Source organism: Mustela lutreola, chromosome 4, assembly GCF_030435805.1.
Source record: "Mustela lutreola isolate mMusLut2 chromosome 4, mMusLut2.pri, whole genome shotgun sequence".
NCBI classification, from domain to species: domain Eukaryota; kingdom Metazoa; phylum Chordata; class Mammalia; order Carnivora; family Mustelidae; genus Mustela; species Mustela lutreola.
In genome coordinates, this window is record NC_081293.1 from 31395882 (window position 1) to 31415556 (window position 19675).

The window sequence follows — 19675 nt, forward strand, 5'->3', positions numbered from 1 at the left end:
CATGCAGAAGAGTTGGACCAAGAGAAAGAAAGTCCTGCCTTGGTGCCAGTTAGCAGGAGGCTCTGCCCGGAGCCCAGCTGGCGCGTGGCACTGGCCGCCGTGCCAGTTGGCCTCCGCACCCCCCTCCCGGTGCCAGATGGCAGTCTCTCTCAGAGCCCGCGGGCCTGGCAGCAGGCAGCGCTCGTCTCCGCTTACTTCAGGAGATGGCGGCATTTGAGGGTTGGCCATTTTGGTCATATGATTTCCACAGTGACCCCCACACCCCTCTGTCCCAGTGCCAGCGGACCCCCATGGGGTGTTGACAAGGGGGACCGGATTCCTTCAGGTGTTTCTTCAAAAGCTTAGGGATGTGTCCTGCCATCTCATTCCTTAACTCTCTCTGCAAACAATTGTTGCCATCTTACCTGAGCCATCTCATTATCTAAACACGGAATGGTTCCTTCTCTTACTAATACCACTTGAAGAAGGCAGAGAAGAAAGAGCTATGACTCGGCAAGGCTGAGCCCTGCCTTTTCAGCTTTTTCTCCTACCTCTCACCATCTCCCAGATTTTTCTAGGAGGCTTGGCTTTGACCATTGTGGCCCAGAGCAAGCATGAATCTGTGGGCTTGGAACAGATGCTGCTTCCTCACTGTGGAGGTGATTCCAAGGATACCCAGGCTCCCACTGAGGGCAGGGCCCCTCATACACTTCCACGCCATCCATCCAAGTTGAAGTAGGGTTGAAAATGGCCAAGCATCCCACGGCTCTTGCTGGGAGAAGCTCAGATGTGACTCTACCACTTTCACCCACCTTCCTGGGGCAAATAAATGTCCTACCCTTCTAGTTCCCTGGAGGAACTATATTCCCTTTGCCTTAGTCCCCAAACCAGTCTACCGTCCTCTCTCCCTGCACATGGGTAAGATGGCCCCTGGACATTTGTTCATCTGGGGTCTTCCCTTTCTTACCTATGACAAACGTGTGTCCTTCCCATAGTCATATCACCTTCTGGCATCAGAGTCTCCCTCTGGCCCCGACATGATCGGTGTTTATCTTGGTGTATTTTGATGGGCTTTTCCCATCATTCTTTTCTACCCTCCCCCTGCACCCACCTGCCAGTTTCTTCACTCTGCTGTGCTGCCTTTCTGCCCATCTCTTTTCTTCTCCACTGGCCCATCTTTGACACATTGTCCTTCTTTCTGTTTCTGCCTTGTCCCTCTCCCCTCCTCTCGTACTACTGCGCTCTCACCTGATTCAGGTATGCCCAGGTAACCCTATCCCTTTCACTGCCCTCATCATTGTGTCTCTCCACCCACTGGGATTTTGAAAGCAACCCCACTGTTGTCTGTAGTGAGATCTGTTGTGTATTGGATGTCATTTTCAGCTCCGACCATGCTAAAAGCAGATACTATTCTAATTTTTAAAGCAGGAAGAAGGCTCAGAGAGGTTAAATCATCCAATCTGTTGGGGGCATGATCCAGTATGGATCCAACCGAGGTCTGTCTGGCTCACCCTAGAAGCCTGGACTCTCCATTTCTCCTTATTATTGATTCTCCCCTCTCCTCCTATTCTTTCTAGCAAATGCCAAAGAAAGCACTTTGCCTCTTGTAAAGCAATAAGTAATTGGAGGATTGTTACTATTTTAGCATACTCCATATTTACATTTATTTGAGGCCATGAACAAGTTCAACCCCCTGCCTAGAGCATGTCTCCTATACTCAGTTCCCCTACTGGCCAGTTCATTTAAGCTTTGGCTGAGCCCAACAACACACCACTCTTAGAATCACCCAAGTTTACTGTCCACTGTGTGTGACGATGGGACATTCACTTGCCTTTCTTTACCCAGTGAAGGGTGAGCAGGTAGACGAGTATGATGTGCCCCATAGCTGAGGAAGGCTGGAAGGAAACGGGTCTGTTTGAGTGGGGAAAGGGCAGTGCAGAGGGAGCCAGCCTGGTTGCAGGGTTTGCTTGTGCTGCAGGGCCACTGGGTTAGACGTTGCAAGGGGCCAGAATTTTGACAATTCACATTTCAAAGGATGAGAAATACTTTTGGAAAACAGGGAGAGTCCTAGGTCTCATTGATTTCAAGCAGGGTCTGCAAAGCCATCCATAAGAAATGTTAATGAAAGGGTCATGGCGTAAGGGCAGGACTGGGGGGTCTTTCCTGGACTTCACCAACTCTAAGATGTCCCGATTTCTCTCATTTTATGTGTAATGTAGGCTTTTGAAGATTCTGTGGCCAACCCTGTGCTCGCTGTATTCCTGCCTTCTGTGCTGTTAGGAACCAATGCCACCCCTTCCCTTTCTTCCTCCCACATCGGGCTTTTTCGGTTTTGTCTTATTTTGGAAGATACCTCAGGGTTTTGTTGTTCCTTTGCTTGGCTCTCTGGCTTGGTGAGGCCACAGTGTCTCCTCTCAGGGGTAGATGACCCAAGCTTGGCAACAGAAAATGATTAGTTTCTCCTTTTATTTCTGATCCTCTTCTTGGAGATGCCCATGGCCCGGGTTTTTCTTTCCTCCAGGGATGCACGGACTGACATTTCCGGGCAGGTTCTCCAGTGACCCCGGGTTCCTTCTCAGGACAACTCTCCTGGCATCCCACCTGCTGTTTTCAATTGCCCCCAACATATAACTACGCACTTGTCAGCGCTGAATCCCGTCCAAGTCCCCTGCTAACTCAGTCTCACTGTGGCCCCTTCCTGTACTTTCTCCTGGGAGTTCTGGCTAACCTAAGAGCTCAGCATTTTCTGTAACCTTGAAGGTCTCCCTGAGCACACTGTTTCAGATTATTTCTGAAATACTAAATCACAAGTCCTGATTCTATCTCTAGAGAATACTTCTACATCTTCATCTAGAAATGGGCCCCTTTGTTCTTACCCTTCGCTTAATGTCCCTATGAAGTTCCATATTTGGGGAGAATCCCAGTTCCATGGCATTAAAACTGATGACGTTTTTGGTGTGGGATTTTTAAAAAATCACCTTGTATTCCCTGACTGAACCCTTCAAAGAACAAAATCAGGGGCACCTGGGTGCCTCAGTGGGTTAAAGCCTCTGCCTTCAACTCAGGTCATGATCCCAGGGTCCTGGGATGGAGCCCCGCATCAGGCTCTCTGCTCAGCGGGGAGCCTGCTTCCCTTCCTCTCTCTCTGCCTACCTCTCTGCCTACCTGTGATCTCTGTCTGTCAAATAAATAAATAAAATCTTAAAAAAAAAAAATCAAAGAACAAAATCATCCAGGCCTGATCTCCTCCAGAGGGGCCCTGCTTCTGGCTAACAAGATACTCTTCTGTTCTCAAGACCTCCGTGTTGGCTAGAGCTGCTTCTGGTTTCTGAGACATTGACGTGAGGCTCCTGGGGAGGGGGTCATCAAAAGCTGTTCTTGTTCTCAGAGGACATTTTCCGGGGACTCTGTGATGGGGAATGGGATGGGGAGCAGACCAGGGGGCTTGGTGATGATCTAGTCTGGTCCCCTTCCTCTCCAACAGAGGTGGACGAGTGTTCCTGGCCAGATCACGGCGGGTGTGAGCAGGGCTGTGTGAACACTCTGGGCAGCTACAAGTGCTCCTGTGATCCTGGCTACGAGCTGGCCGCCGACAAGAAGACGTGTGAAGGTTGGTGTTGGATCTGCAAGGCAAGAATGGGAAGGGGTCAGGGACAAGTCTCAGGAGATGTGGGGAGGTGAGGGGGCTGTGGGCTGTGGGCGAGGTGATGGGATCCATGGTGGGGGATGCCCCTGGCTCTCGGAAGGAAGAACAACCCCATCGAGTCACCAATGTGAGAGGGCTGCCCAGATTATAAGAATTCCACCCCAGACACGGCAGCCGGAGCCACGGTCTAGTTTCTTCTGCGGCTGAGAAACATTCACACAATTATTCAGATAAAAAATAAAAGCAAAGGAAAATGGCAGGCACTTTCACGGGATGCAACTAATAGCCCATTTCACTCATTCCGTTTCTACGGGGATGGTGTTCCGTCTCCCTCGCCCACCCGCGTGACACTGCTTGTTCACGGAAGCAGGAGAGGTGCGTAGCTTGCTGCAAACATTCCTCAGTCACCTTTGGTCCAAGTCACTTGGTCCCCAACTCTGCCACTGAGTGACCGGTAAGCACACAAGCATGGGCATCATTTCACAAAGCGGCAAAGACTTGTGCTCAGCCTCATCCCTCCAGTTCCTCCGTGGAAACAGACTAGAGGGAAAGATGCTGGATTAATCAGTTCAGGTTATCAAACTTTTTTTTTTTTTTTTTTTTTTTTTTTTTTAAAGAACAGCAGGGCTCATCGCTGCTTGGGGGAAATCGCAGTCACTTGGAACTAAAACCAAATGAATTTTCCTCCTGTTTCTCCCGTGCAGTGGCCTGTGGTGGTTTTATTACCAAGCTGAACGGGACCATCACCAGCCCGGGGTGGCCGAAGGAGTACCCCACCAACAAGAACTGCGTCTGGCAGGTGGTGGCCCCTGCCCAGTACAGGATCTCCCTTCAGTTTGAAGTGTTTGAGCTGGAAGGCAATGACGTATGCTCCTGCGCTCTAGCTGACTGTGTCGGGCGGTGGCTCGGGACTGCAAAGCCGTGAGGGGCTCGGCGGGCAGGGAGGTTGCGTCTTACAGTCGGGGGCTGAATCCAAGGAGAAGCAGGACCAGAGCGAAGGAGGCAGGCCTTGGGAGTGGGAGGTGGTCAAGACAAGTATGTCCCCTTGAGGTAGGAGTCTGGGGATTAGTGTCCAGCTGAGGGGAACAGCCGGGGTGAGATGCAGCTGGGGACCGGGATGGTAGGAATGGCCTGTCCCCTCCCTTGGGCAGTGGTTGTGGGATGACAAGTCAGCCAAGGCCCAGGTAGAGCTCCCCCACCCCCAGAGTGCTCTGCGTGAGTGCCCCCATGTCTACACCTTGGGCCAGAGGGATCCCAGTAGGAGTTGACAGGACACTCCCCCGGAACCTGGCGGAGGGTGTGGCTGTCAGAAAGGGGTCCTGTAGGGACTCTGGGCTGGAGCCGTGGGAGCACCGGAGGGCTCCCCACCACGCTGTCTTATAGGTCTGCAAGTATGACTTTGTGGAGGTTCGCAGCGGCCTGTCCCCTGATGCCAGGCTGCACGGCAAGTTCTGTGGCTCCGAGATGCCCGAGGTCATCACCTCCAAGAGCAACAACATGCGTGTGGAGTTCAAGTCAGACAACACGGTCTCCAAGCGTGGCTTCAGAGCCCACTTCTTCTCAGGTGTGCGGGTCTGGAAGCGAGGTCACGGACTGCAGGGGACAGGTCTGGGCAGGCTCTCAGCCTCTGGGGCACCCGCCTACTCCTCTCAGCACAGTCCTTCCTGGCCTCTAACTAGCTTATGGTCCCTGTGCTTAAGTGCTGGATGGGCTTCACCTCCTTATTCTTTAAGGAGTCTTCGTTGTCCTCATGAAACTAAAGCACACAGTGTTCGGTGACACATTATCACCAGGTATGGCTAGGGCAGGGAGATGTCAGTGAGCCCCGGAGCGATCCCGGAGTCGAGGGCTGGGGAGGGAGGCCTGTGTTCGACTGTCACCAGAAGGAGCTGGCTTGAGCTACAAAAACCTCAGTGACAACAACAGCTAGAACTTGAGCTGGGACAGCAGAGCAAATACAAGCTAACGCTTACTCTGAGCTGGACGCCCACATACCAATTCAGTTCCTCCTCCCAATAGTCCTATGAGGTGAGGACACATACTGACTCCATTTTACAGGTGAGGCAACTGAGGCCAGAAGTCAAGAACGGCCCAAAGGCACAAGACCTGGGAGTGGTGTAGCACGATGGGTGTTGGGCCGTCTTGCCCGGGGCCCACATGCTTCCCTCCTCCACAGGCCAGAGGGGGCGTGGGGTCAGGAAGAAGGAGCCCAGGCTTCTGCATCATGCAAGCTGCTCAATCACTGAGTGGCCATGAGCACTTTCGTGTCCTCAGCCTCAGTCTCCTTATCTGTAAAATGGGGACAGAGTCACCTGGCTCCTCAGGTTGTATGAGAACAGACTTAGATGCTATATGAAATTGCTTCGGGGAGTGCCCATCACATAAATATTCAATTCACGGCAGTTACTTGTATTATTGTTCCTAGGACTATTCTTAATATTAGCCTCTCCTTTAAGGAGCTCCTTGTTGGGGCAGGCAGTAGGATTAAAGGACACAGAGATTTGTTCAAGTGTTTTAGGAGTACAGGAAATTCAGCACACGGCAGGACCAAGGACCACCCAGCAGATGCTGCCCCCGCCCACCCCTGGGCAATCGGGGAGCCTCCCTGGTGGAGGCTACCTTTGAGTGGAGCTCCAAGGTGCAAGGGGATTGCCCTGAGAGCCTGTCGCTCTCCGCAGACAAGGACGAGTGTGCCAAGGACAACGGCGGGTGCCAGCACGAGTGTGTCAACACGTCCGGGAGCTACCTGTGCCGCTGCAGAAACGGGTACTGGCTCCATGAGAACGGGCACGACTGCAAGGAAGGTGAGGCCGCACCGCACCTGGGAGGCCAGGCTGACCTTGGCCTCCAGAGAGTACGTGTGTGTGAGAGTGCGAGCGAGGGGCCTTTCCCTGCTTTCCCTCCTCCCCAGGGCAGCTCCCTCCTTCTGGAGGCTTCGGTGCCCTCAGGTACCCTCCTGGGGTTACTGTTACAAAGCGGGTACACCCCCAGGCTCCAGAATCTGACTACCTAGGGTTAAATCCTGACTCTGCGACTTACCGGCTGTGTGACCGTGGGCAGGTTCTTTACCTCCCTGAGCTTCCATTTCTTCTGTTTAAAAGGGACTAAACAGACCCTCTTCTTAAAGGAGTGTGAGGAGTAAATGAAAGCATGCCTACAAAGAATTTCAGACAATCTGGGCACCTCTGTAGAGACCCTGACATGTCAATAAATATCAACCATCTATTTCATAATATTTGTTTTCATACACAGCTCTAATAGTAAAATAGAATTCTAAAAAGATTGCTTCCTGCTTCATTTACCATTGGGAGTTCAAGGCCAGATGCCTTTGAATGTCCAATCATTCTGGAAAGAGCCTCCCTCTGTTCTCACCTTACCCTGTGAAGGGAGTTTGAGCATCTCTAATAAGCACACAGGTCTCTAAGGTCTTGGCTCAGTATAGGGCCCTGCAGAGGAGGTTGTTGGGAGGGAAGTAGTAAAGACTTCAGGCCCCCCTGCTCTAGGATAAGCCTTTCCAAGGTAGGAGATCTGACGGGGGTGCACAGCATATGGTCAGGCTGGCCTGGGGTGTTACAGAATGAGCTGAGACAGCTTCAGAAGCAGGGTGCGGCCACCCCCCAACCCCAGCCCTGTGACATAGACATGGGTGGTCGTGGGTTGGTATAAGGCTTGCCTCCTGTGGCGTGGGGGAGGCCAGGAGGGACTAAGGCCCCGCCATCCAAACACTGGCTGCCTTCCTATGGGCTCCTCCAGGAGTGGGACAGGGGTGTAGCAGCAAATGTCCCAGATGCTGAGCCCCTACCCCTGTTGGCATTTGTCCTCTGTGTAGCTGCAGGGCCGAGGCTGCTGCCTGCCCCCTCCCCTTCCTCCTCCCCCTGACCAGCCCTCCACTGCCCCCACTGGCGCTGGCACCTCCTCCTGCAGCCGCAGGGCAGCTTTGGGATGTGGTGAGGGTGATGGGGCTGATGAGGCCCTCAGCTCCCTCTATTTCCTGTCTTTATACCAAAGGCGGCCCGAGTTAAGTCCCGATCCCACCCCTTACCATCGAGTCACTCTGCATCTCTAAAGTTATTTTCTCATTTGCAAAGTGTTAAGGAGCGGATTAGGGAATGCATTCAAAATGCTTAGCGTCATGCCCAGCACACCTTCGGGCTGTTGACTGAGACACTGCCCACTGAGCAAGTCATGGGAACCCTCTTTGCTAACAGCACCATAGCCAAGGCAACATCTGTGTCCTTTAAATGAAGCTGCTTCAAAAATCTACAACAAATATATGTGGGAGGCATGGTGATGAAGGCCTCTGTTGGCACTTGCTAAGCCTTTTGAATGCATTGTCTCATTTAGTCCATATATCCCCCTACGACGTGGGTACCCTTTTTACAAATAAGGACACCGAGACTTAGGTAAGTGGCCAAGTCCCACGGCTTGCAGGCGATGCACCCAAGTCCTTTTGACCTCAGTGCCTGTGGTCTCAACCACTAGCTACCCTCTTTCCAAGGATACCCATGACGTGAATAGGAATAGTAGGGAAAACAAGCCACTGGAGCGCCTCCAGGAAGGCAGCAAATCCAAATAAACTCTCTAGCCAGAGGACACTTGACTCAGGCTGACCCCTGCCCCCACATTTGATAATGACCCCATCACGAATGAGAGATGGAGGCTCCCCCTGGAGGGCCTCTGGGGCTGCCCACCAGTGACCTGCTTCTCTCCGCATGTGTCCCCGCACCCCCCTCCAGCCGGCTGTGCCCATAGGATCAGCAGTGCGGAGGGGACCCTGGCAAGCCCCAACTGGCCTGACAAGTACCCCAGCCGGAGGGAGTGTACCTGGAACATCTCTTCCACTGCGGGCCACCGGGTGAAACTTGTGAGTTATTTTCATAGTTGTCGGGCAACACAGACTTTGGTTTCAGACCCACAGTGGGGGGATTGCATCTCTGCTCTGCCCCTTCCCGGCTCTGAAACTTGAGAAAGTTGAAATTCAACCCTTCCAGGACTTGGTTTCATTATCTGGAAAATGGTGTTGCTGATGAAGCCTTCCTCGTGGGGCCGCTGCACAGGGATGGGGGGGGGGGCAAGGAAATCTCTCTAAATAGCACCTATTCGAAGTGGTACCTGTTGGAGGGGGCGTTCCCTGCACAGATCGAAAAAGCTGACATTCAGTTGTTTCCAGCTGTAATTTTTGATGGAACAATACATTCTCAAGGGGGAAAAAAAAAGTAAACAGTTCAGAGCATTGGAAAGTGGAACTCAAAAGCTTCTAGACCCCCCATGCCCACTTCAGAAATGAAATCTCTGAACTTTTTTTGGTAAATTCTACCAGACATTTCCTATGCAAATATAATAATGTACTTACAAGCATGGGAAAAATATATATCCTTTTTCTTGCCCAGACTTCTTGAATGGACTCTTATCATTCATCTTCCTCTGTAACTTACATTTAAAAAAATTAACAATAGGAGGTTAGGTTATTCATGTGTATTCTCTCTTGAATTAAAATATTAAAGTCTCTCGTGCATATGATTGTCGGTGCGCACACTGTGCTCGGTTATTTCAGAGGAGAACTTGAGTCTCTGGTCCAAGTCTTGTTTCTCAGCCCCCAGAGGCTCCCGGATCCTGGAGTATAAAGCAAACCCTCTCGCCAGCCGGAGGAGGTAAACCCCAGACAGACGGTTTCTAACTGGTTCTTCTGACTCTGGCGATTTGTAAGCTCTCCAGAAAGCATATGGATGTTCCTCTGAAGTATGGGCCAAAAATGCAGGGAGAATGGAAGGGAACAAAGGAGAACGTGATAATAAGCAGACGATGGCCCGGGGACTTGCCAGGGTGTTTACTGGTGGGTAAGGGCGGTGCGGAGGTCAATGCGCGCCCACAATAGAGCGCAGGTGCTGGGGTCTGTCTGTGCCAGGCCCTGGGCAGCGAGGGGTGGCAAAGGCAGAGCCCGTGACCACAGGGTGCTCACAGAAGGCACCTCATATGCACAGCTGCCCATGTGGGAAGTGCTGTCGGTGGCTTTCCTGGGTGTGAGAACCGCCTTGTATCTGGGGGGTTGGGGAACCCCCCCCCGGAGTGCGCTGATGTAGTGCGCCCCCCAACGCTGCCCTCTGCTGGAGAAGGTTCGCAATGGCAACATACAGCTCCGGTTTCTGCGGGGGAATGGCGCCCCCTGGAGGTGGGAACGCGCAGCCTGTGCAGTGGGAAATAGCGCTTCTGTCCCAGCACCACAAGATTTTTGTAGTTGCCCAACGTCTTCCCCTTCTTTACAGCTAAGGAACTAAGGCAATTGATCACTGGGGCCAGAGTTAGGCCAGATCTCAAATTTATATGACGTTCATACGTATTTGTGCTAGTTAAAAAAAAAAAAAAAACTTCCTTGGGAAGTGCATGGTGGATGTCTTGATCATGTTCTTTTTGCTACCAGAATATGTGAATTGAATACTTTCCCAAAAGCTGGTGTTTCACTGTATGGGGGGCAGCAACAGGGTGTTCCATGGGTGTCCCTCCCGTTGCATCACCCACCCTGATGCTGCTGGTCTCGCCTCCTGCTTCTGCCCACTGTGTCTATACCACCCCCAATCCCAGCTCCCCTTCTATAAGGTGTGAAGAGCTTTGCCTGTTTCTACTGTTTGTTATTCCTGTGAAAGTCCACACTGCTAATGATCCCTCTCTACCAACATCCCTGTCCTGTCTTTCCAGCAACTCTCTTATGAATTCAGACTCCCCTCACCCCCCACTAATGTCTTCTCTTCCTGCTCTGTCCTTTGGTTCAAGCCTTCATCTAACCCTGTCTCCTCTCACTTGTCCCATCTGCCTGGCAGCTGTGGGCAGGCCGTCAGTCATTCAGCTGCCCGGTCCCTAAGAAGCTCTGCATTTGGAGTTGTGAAGCTTGGTGTATGGCCTGGAATGGAGGGGCTCCCCTGGTCAGCTTTGGGGGACAGGGAGGAGGTGGGCAGTATAGCCTGGTGAAGGTTAGAAGTGTGGGCTGGAATCAGGCTGGCTGGGGACTAAGTCCAGTTCCAGCCTCCCCTAGCTTGGAGGAATACTCTTGGGCAAGATATTTCTCTAAGACTCAGTTTTCCCCTTCTGCACGTTGGGTCTAATACTAACTCTCCCTCTTAGTCCCAGAATTAAGTGAGAAAATGCTCATGAATATTTGGCGCAGGAAAAAAACTCTCTTCAAATGCCAGCCACTATGAGGATATGGACGAGGAACAGTGTGCATTTCACACAGCCTTGTCCCATCATTTGTACTGAAGGATTGCACAGCATAGCACAAAGGTGGAGGGCGGGGGCTCTGCAGCTGGACCTCCAGCCCTACCAGTGGGTGACCTTGGGCAAGTCACCTGACTGCTCTGACCTCAGTTTCCTCATCTGTAAAGTGGGGATGGTAGAAGTAGACACAGCACAGGGATGTGAGGATGATATGGTTATATTTGTAAAGCACTTTTAACAGCTCCTGACCCAGAGGGAGTACCTGATCTTTGCTGCTATCCCCATTAAGTGAGAAAGATCCTTGTGATGGGACAGAGGAGCCCAGCCATCTCAGCTGCAAAGTGCCCAAGCAACAGTAGCTCCTGTGATTACCGCGTAGGGTTGTTTGGGAACCAGAAGAGAGTGTCCCATGCACCCCGTCCTCTCCCAGTCTCCGGAGAGGTGGCCCTTGGCCCAGCTGAGTGCGAGGCCCCGCTTCCCTTCTGCTCTTCCATCCCCAGACATTTAACGAGTTTGAGATCGAGCAGCACCAAGAATGTGCTTACGACCACCTGGAGCTGTACGACGGGCCTGACAACCAGGCCCCCCTCCTTGGCCGCTTCTGCGGCAGCAAGAAACCGGACCCTGTGGTGGCTTCAGGCAGCAGCCTGTTTCTCAGGTTCTATTCAGATGCGTCTGTGCAGAGGAAAGGCTTCCAGGCAACTCACAGCACAGGTACAGCCTGCTTGGACCCACGGGGCTAGGCCTAGATGGCCACCGAGGCAGGGAGACAAACACCTTTCCTGCTGACACTAGGGGGTGGGAGGTGCGCGGTCACGTGTCCCTGTAACAGTGAAACTGTAGGGGGAAGAGTTGTTTTCTTTGAATGTCCTTAATCGACATTTAAAGTGGGCAACCCTTTGTTGGGGCCACCCTTCTTTCCTCTCGCCCTCCCTCTCTCCCATCCTCTTTCCCAAACATATTGGTAAGCTTGCTGGTCCATGAAATCCCAAAGTCTGGGAGCTGAGGGGCAGAGAGCAGCCCCTGTCATCTCCTAAGGGCCAGTTCTGGAAAATGGAAAATGTTTCTACTACCCATTATTTTCCTTCCACTTAACATGTCACATCTCGGGGATTCGAAATTTCCCAAAGACAGCTCAGACCTGGAGGAAATTCTCAGCAAGAGCACGTGGGGTTGAGAGTCGGCAGGCAGGCAGGACTGGACCACACAGAAGCCACACCATGGGGAGCTCGGCTCCTTGGAGGCGTGGAGCACATTGAGGACAGGCAGTGGAGGAACTTGCCTTCAGAATTTCTGCCAGTTTCTAATTGGCGCTCACTCTCCTTTATCCGTTTCTATTATGTGGTCTCTAGTGGCCTAGACGAGATAGCGTGGGACCCAGGCCAACCAGAGTTATAGTCCTAGTCACAAACTCAGAAGCCAGCATTGCAGAATACAAGCCCAAAGTATGAGGCTCACCTCACTCGTGACACCCCCAGGAGCCTCAAAGTCAGTCTATTCTCACCACTGTCAGATGCTGGAGGAAGTCAGTCTCTAATCTGAGGTTTCTGGATTTGAGAGTGACTGGTGGTTCGGATGTGCTTTGGGTGCCTTCTGTTGGCAGCAGTTACAAATTACAGTAAGCAGCTGGGGCTGGAGATCCCCCAGGTGCTTCTAGAACTTCCAGTTAACTAGGTGGTAGAGATCCAACCAGCCAGTTTTTTCCAGTAGCTTGCTTAGGAATTCCCCGGAGGCCTTATGTGACCCAATCCTGCAACATAGGACCTTGGCTGCGAAGAGCCAATTTGGACCCCCCCCCCCCTCAGCAAGCCCTAAAACTCAGACCTATCGGCCTCTGTTTATGCCTCTGTAAAATGGGATGAGGAAACCTGCCAGACTTTCCTACAGGGCACATGCAAGGTCCCGTAGAGAAAGCGGACTGGCAGGGTTGAAGAGAGAAGGCCCGGGCCAGGAAGCAGGTGGGGGTGGCCCACGGGTCTCTGTGCCAAGGGGACGGGGCGGCTGTCTCTCTGCTCCAGAGTGCGGGGGCAGGCTGAAGGCTGAAGTGCAGACCAAAGAGCTGTATTCCCACGCCCAGTTTGGGGACAACAACTACCCGAGCCATGCCCACTGCGACTGGGTGATCGTGGCCGAGGACGGCTACGGCGTCGAGCTGATCTTCCGGACCTTTGAGGTGGAGGAGGAGGCCGACTGTGGGTACGACTACATGGAGGCCTACGACGGCTATGACAGCACCGCGCCTAGGCTCGGCCGCTTCTGCGGCTCTGGGGTGAGTGCACAGGGTGCCTGAGACACCCCAGGTGCCAGACCGGGGGTGGGGGTGGGGGGCAGGGGGCGGCCCCTGCTGCTGGAGCGCATTGGGGAAGGGGAAAGGGGTCCAGAGAGGAGGCAGGGAGTAACCTGGGAGCCCATCAGGAGGGTCCCTGACTGATGCAGGCCCTGTCAGAGCGCCTTCCTTGAGGCTTTTCCACCTGTGTTTGCAAAGGGCTCCCTATCCCACCCCACCTACATTTTGATTGGGCTTTGAGGCTTTTAAACTTGTTTTAAATCATGCTTTTGTATATCTCATGTCTTCACAAGTCTCTCCCCAGGCAATCCAAATGCATGAGGGAATGATGAGTCTTACTGGAAACACACACTTGGGCTCCGGGTCCTCATCATTTTTCTCATTGTCACCTCTCTCCTCAGCCCCCTGCCCCGGACAGGGCAGGCCTGGGTTGGTCACTGTTTCCCTGCACCTCATCTAGAAGCTGGCACCTGGGGCAAGTGTGTGAACGGGCCGGTATGGGATCCTGGTCAGGCTCTGCCTGAGCCACACTGGGCGCCGCTCCCACTGGGCCCCTGTCCTCTCCTTGTCTCGGTCCGGAGCTGTTCACACAAGCTTCTTTGCTGTCAGCTGAATTTACATCAGCTCATTTTGGAGTCAAGATTGCCTCTCGTGCTGATCCGAACCTCAAAATGGCGTTTATATCGGTCTCTGAATAATTTCCTATCATCTTCCCTCGCCTTCCCGAAAAGAAAGGATGACAAAGTGTGACCTGACCAACGCCATGCCTTTGATAAAGTCTTTCAAAGACTGTGGGGCCTACGTGCAGAGGAAAACTTTGGAGAGTCCCAACCAGTGAGTTGTGTGGGAAGCCCAGTTAGGTCCCACTGTGCCCTGGAAGACAGCAGCCAGAGCCTGGCTCCCCTTCGTTGAGCCCTTGGCGACACCTCTGTGACAAATACAGAGGCTCCGTGCCGTGTTTCACTCCTGGACAGGGTCTGGGCCGCAAGCATGGGTTTTGGTGTTTGGTCTGCTGGGAGATCTATCCCAGGAGTGACCTCACGGTCAGAAAGACCTGAGCTGGGGTCCTGATTAGCTGTGTGATCTCGAGTTTCAGTTTTCGTAAGTGTAAAATGGAGATAACACCCCCCTGGTCAGGTTTACATGAGGTAAGATCTGAAAGCGGTTGGAATAGTCCCCAGCCCATCTGTGCCCTTCATAACCCATAGAGTCCATATAAGCTGTGGGTCTAGGACTGTCTTTGAAATCATAGGGCCTGGGGAGCTCTTTTCTGGAGCAGAAAAGGCAATGTTTTCCTTTGAAAAGGAGCTTGTGTCAGTGTCTTTCAGAGTCTCTGGTACCTGGGACGCCCTGTGGCAGCACAGACCTGCCCGTGTTCTCATGTAACCTCTGTCTCATCCTCCGTATTTAAAACTCCAGCCACAGCCAACTGACCTGATGTCCCCCTGGTTTTCTTCTGCCCTCTCCTCAGCCACTGGAAGAGATCTACTCTGCAGGAGATTCTCTGATGATTCAGTTCCACACGGATGACACCATCAACAAGAAAGGCTTTCATGCCCGATACACCAGCACCAAGTTCCAGGATGCCTTGCACATGAAGAAATGACATCAATGTTCATGAAAGATGGGAACTGAGAATGTGTTTTATGACAATAGCACCTTGTGAATCTGCCCTAAACCAATGTAGAGTTGTTGTGCTTTTTGTTTTTTGTTTTTTTTTCTTCTCAAACAAGAACTCAAAATCTAGTCTTGGAGGTATGTATCTGGTAAGGTTCCGCCAAGAAGGAGAAGGGAAGATGTTTGATTCTGGTCATAATGTTATCAATCATGGACTTTGAGAGAAGATTAAGGTTTTGAAATCACCTGCCACTCAAGCTATGCCTGGTCATACTCATTCTCCTGTCCCTTTCTCCTGTGGGGCAAGATGCCCGCCCTTGGGTTGGTCATGCCTCTATTTCTAGACATGCTTTGCCAGGTGCCAGGCAATGTGACTGTGTCCTGGAGACTCAGGCTGTCTTCTGTCCACACTGAGCAGTGAGGATAAATGCTGGGCCATGGCTGTTTTGTGACTCACAGCTTTGGCTGGAGACTTTCGCTTTCTGTCTGCCAGGGACATGTCAACCAGGAACCCTGAGAATACAGATCTCAGGCCTGGAAAAGAACTTGCAGGAGGCAGTGCACAGAGGGACCTGGAGTGTGAGCATCACTTTCACCACACTGGCAGACTTCAAGCCTTCTCTCTAAGTCTCCTTGCCACTTTGGGCTTCCCCCTTGGGAGGCTAAAGTAGCCACTGTGAACTCTAACAACATATCTGCTGGTGAGACTCCCCAGTGTGCTGAGAAGAAAACATCCTGGCTTCTCCTGACACCCCTCCTGGCTGACTTCAGAAGACCCCCACCATGGACTTGGAAGACCATTTCCTCCTCCAGAGTTGGAGATACTTGCTGTGGTTGACCTTGACTTCTAGACAACTGATTCAAACTGCGTTTGCAAGACGTGCAAAGACAGCCCATGAAGGACGAGTTCAGGTCCCCGTGGGGCAAACACTGTTGAAAACAGAATTGTAAGTCATGTAGGACTCATGCATCATCTGTGGGAACAGTCAACCTGTGACTAACTTCTGTCACCAGTCAGGCTGCGAAGTGCATGGGTAACTTCGCTCAGGCCAACTGGTACTCAACCCCCAGCTTGCAATCAGAATTCACCACACTTGGCACTTGTTCTAGAGGAAGTGTAGAGGATGTTGTTTACATAATTTTAGAACCTCCACGTGTACTTTTAAGCAGTGAGGTAGTTTTGAATGGCATTTCATTAAGGCATCTATGGGCATTATGAGCTAAAAGCTGTGGTATGTTAGCTTTAAAAGAGTATTTATGTTGGAATAATTTTTAAATAATGTTTACATAACTCTAAGTCCTGTGGGGTTGGTATTGAGCACAGGACGGCACACGAGAGTGTTTCCCATGTAAGACCCGAGATAGCTCCCGAGCACCAGAATTCCTCTGGGATGATACGACGTCATTGTAAACAAAGTATTTGTGAAAGCTTAAAAGTTATATTTTTTGAAGATCAGAATGTGCCCTCAGAGGACTCTGTCTAATTAAAATGATGGCTGGGAGTAAAACAAAGGATAATACAAAGAAACGTAGAAGAAATGCATGGAAATATTTTTTTCCTTAAAACAGAGAAAAATTCAAAATATTATTATTAATAATAATATATGTGTGTATATATGTATGTATGTAAAGGACCAGCTGTCAGAGCCTTAATCGACGCAGTGTGACCAGTGCCGACCCGCTGACCGTAGCTTCATCATGCGGGCCTTCCTGGAGCAGCCCTGCGTTTTATGCATGTCGTTCCCCAGTCCCTCTCTGGGCCCTGGATGGAGATTCGGTCCGTGTTCTCACATCCAGACACCTCCTAGACCCTGCCCCGGCGGCACTCGGGCTCAGCTACGGGAGCCCCTTGTCTTGTGGTCCAACCTGCCCGCTAAGGTGGATCCCAGCTCTCAGAGTATTGTATTTTTCTGGGGTTTTACTTTGTCTCATCGTATGTGCCCACATTGAAGCTGAAACCAGAATACATAGGTGGCTACGAGAGGTCTTGCTCCAGTGACAGAAAAATCCTGTCTTCTAACATTTTAGACATCTGAATAGAATCAACGAATTCTGTGGAAAAGTGGGAGAGAGTCAGAAACGGAGTTGGCTCTGCCTCAAGGTTGGCCACCCTCGTGGAACAATGGTACTTATTTTTATCTCTGTAGTAAGAATATTTTCAAAAACACCCAACTTGGCCAGCTTGAAACAATGGGACGCTTATGAAAACGTTTAGTGAGGCCTTCTGCGAGTGACATCAGACAAGACAAGCCCTGATTCAGCTGGGGCTGGCCAGCCCGCTCCCCAGGAAGCTCGCACGGGGACTAATGCCTTGGCTTGGGAACAGAAGGTCCCCTCCGCAGGAAAACCCAGGCCCACTGCTGAAGGTTCTCTCAGGGGACCTTGTACCAACCTGCTTTGTCCTATAATTGGGTGCTAGGCCTTGGGGATGTCACGTTCACAGAATTACCTTGGTAACCTGATGAAATACTTGGAGTCCGGGTCATCGGCCTGGTCCAGTTCTGGTGTGATCTGGTCTGGCAGAAGCTAGAACCTGAATCCCAGGGCAGGGTGAGGGTCTGGAACTAACGTTAGCTTGTGGAGTTTCTCCAAACGGACATGAGGAGGCTGTGTACTGATTCACTCTAAAACCATTTTCCTTAAGTTTTGTCTTACTCATGAAACCCTCAGCCTGTATAAATTGTTTGTAAAACCCTAGTACCTAGCGAATTCTCACGGGGATTTGCCACTGATCTGGTCCAATCGAAGAGTCTCAAATAACTTGCAGTATTGTTGTTCAGTTTTCGAACAAATGTTCCCTTGGCTTCGGCTTCCTTGTTTTTCAAGTTTTTTTGGTAGTTCGGACTTCTGAAAAATAATCTCAAATGCCTAAAAGTTTTCTTTTTAAAAAAGAAAAACTGTTTAGAGTGCTATCTATAAATATGTTGTACTTTTTATTTTGTTTAATTTTGCATTTCATGAACTGTTAGTTTCAAAGAGAAAGTGGAGGGGAGCTAACATATCTGTCTAGAAAGAATTGTTTCATTAAAGAATGTGGATTTATGGATGTGTCCTGGGTTTGTATCACTAGTCCAGACAAGAGTGGTCCTCTTGGCAATAACTTCCTCTAATGCCACCAGACTTGAGGATAGAAAAAGGGGTCATCTTCTCATTGGTTTTCTACTCTCTGGTGAGTACCCAGTGCCTGGTCCAGAACAGAGCTTCCTATTGGACCCAGAAAGTCATGAGCAAAGCTGAAGACGGTTTCAAAGTCATGCCCTTTCTTGCATCCAAACAAGTTGGAAATCTGACAGCATGCTTGTTGTGGACTGGTTGCTATGGTGACCGAGCTTGAGGTGGTAGACTCCACCTATTTGTGCCTCAGCACCTCTTTCTACTCATCTCCACCTGCCTCTGTGCCTGAGGACCACAGCTGGCATCTAAAACTAAAGATCAGACCTCCTATAATTTGGCTCTCTCTTCTCTCTCTTTCTGGGCTCTGGCAGCCACTCCTATGCCCCACTCAGGCCTAGGGCTGGTCATGACACCAGCTTGTGGAATCCTGGGGCACTTTGTTATCTCCCAAGGAGGACCCTTATAAGTAGTCCTTGGAAGAAGTCCTCGTCAAATACAGCAAATCTGTATCTCACTTATTTCCTGTGATACAGGCTCATTTTTAACCCAAGACAGAAGTTCCATCGAATCAAGGACAGTCTTCTCACGTTGACCAGCTGAGGAGACCGTGGGGGTGTGTTTAGGATTTTGTGGGTCCTATCAGGGAATGGTAATAAGGAACTGTGTATTTTTTTTTAAGATTTTATTTATTTATTTGTCAGAGAGGGAGAGAGAGAGCGAGAACTAGAGCAAGCACGAGCAGGCGGGTGTGGGGCGGCAGAGGGAGAAGTAAGCTCCCCGCTGAGCAGAGAGCCCAATGTGGGACTCGATCCCAGGACCCCAGGATCATGACCTGAGCCAAAGGCAGACGCTTAACTGACTGAGCCACCCAGGCGTCCCACTCAACTTGATCTTAATGCAAAACAATCTAAATGCAAAACTCTTTCGCAACTGTTTTGTGCTGTGTGTGGAGGGTCAAGGTTTTAGGACTTTCTTTCTTGCTGTTACCAGTACCTCAAGGGTGAGCCCCCATGGGACAGGGGTATGAATGCTTGATGGATCAGTCAGGGTAAGGGAGTTGAGGCAAGCAACCCCCAGATATCAGGAATTACACGGGAAAGGCTGACTTCTTTATTCTTACTACATGTGCATTTCTGGCATCTGAAAGCTCTTCCACATTACCCTTGGTCAGGATGGGGTGATGGGGCCGCTGCTACCCGGAGCTTTGCTGATTTCTCTGGCCAAGGGAAATTGACAGATCATGCACTGTCTTTGACCACTGCCAGTGAGGGCCACATCGCTTCCACTCCCATGTCCTTGGCCAGAGCAGCCCATACGGCTACTCTCAACTGGGAGTCAAGAAATAGAAGTATCTGGTGGACCACATTAATGACTCTCACATGTGACATTCATAGATAGAGATATGACCAGAATCTTTCTGTGTGTTTTAACATTTTACTTCATCGCTATTTCCTTACTGATGTTTTAGATACAGATTTTAAACAATCAAGAGTAAGGCCATTTATCATTCAGAATGTTCCAGGTTTTTTTTTTTTTTTTTTTTAAAGATTTTATTTATTTATTTGTCAGAGAGAGAGCGAGCGAGAGTGAGCACAGGCAGACAAAGTGGAAGGCAGAGTCAGAGGGAAAAGCAGGTTCCCCGTGGAGCAAGGAGCCCGATGTGGGACTCGATCCCAGGACGCTGGGATCATGACCTGAGCCGAAGGCAGCTGCTTAACCAACTGAGCCACCCAGGTGTCCCATGTTCCAGGTTTTTAAACTAACCGGTTATTGCCTGGCAAACCATTCTATGTGAGGATACAAATGATGAGAGCGTCTCAGCT

The 19675-nt window shown here is 50.9% G+C and overlaps 1 protein-coding gene across 1 annotated transcript in view; it reads left to right on the forward strand.

Moving 5' to 3' along the window:
• TLL2 (tolloid like 2) overlaps positions 1 to 17782 on the forward strand; it is a 120153-nt gene extending 102371 nt beyond the window's left edge. Inside the window, exons 14-21 of the mRNA XM_059169311.1 lie at positions 3464 to 3589; positions 4330 to 4490; positions 5009 to 5189; positions 6304 to 6429; positions 8362 to 8489; positions 11335 to 11548; positions 12853 to 13103; positions 14593 to 17782. Of these exons, the coding sequence (XP_059025294.1) occupies positions 3464 to 3589; positions 4330 to 4490; positions 5009 to 5189; positions 6304 to 6429; positions 8362 to 8489; positions 11335 to 11548; positions 12853 to 13103; positions 14593 to 14727 (1322 nt within the window). The 3' untranslated portion in view covers positions 14728 to 17782. The remainder of the gene's footprint in view (positions 1 to 3463; positions 3590 to 4329; positions 4491 to 5008; positions 5190 to 6303; positions 6430 to 8361; positions 8490 to 11334; positions 11549 to 12852; positions 13104 to 14592) is intronic.
• The last annotated feature ends 1893 nt before the right edge of the window (positions 17783 to 19675 follow it).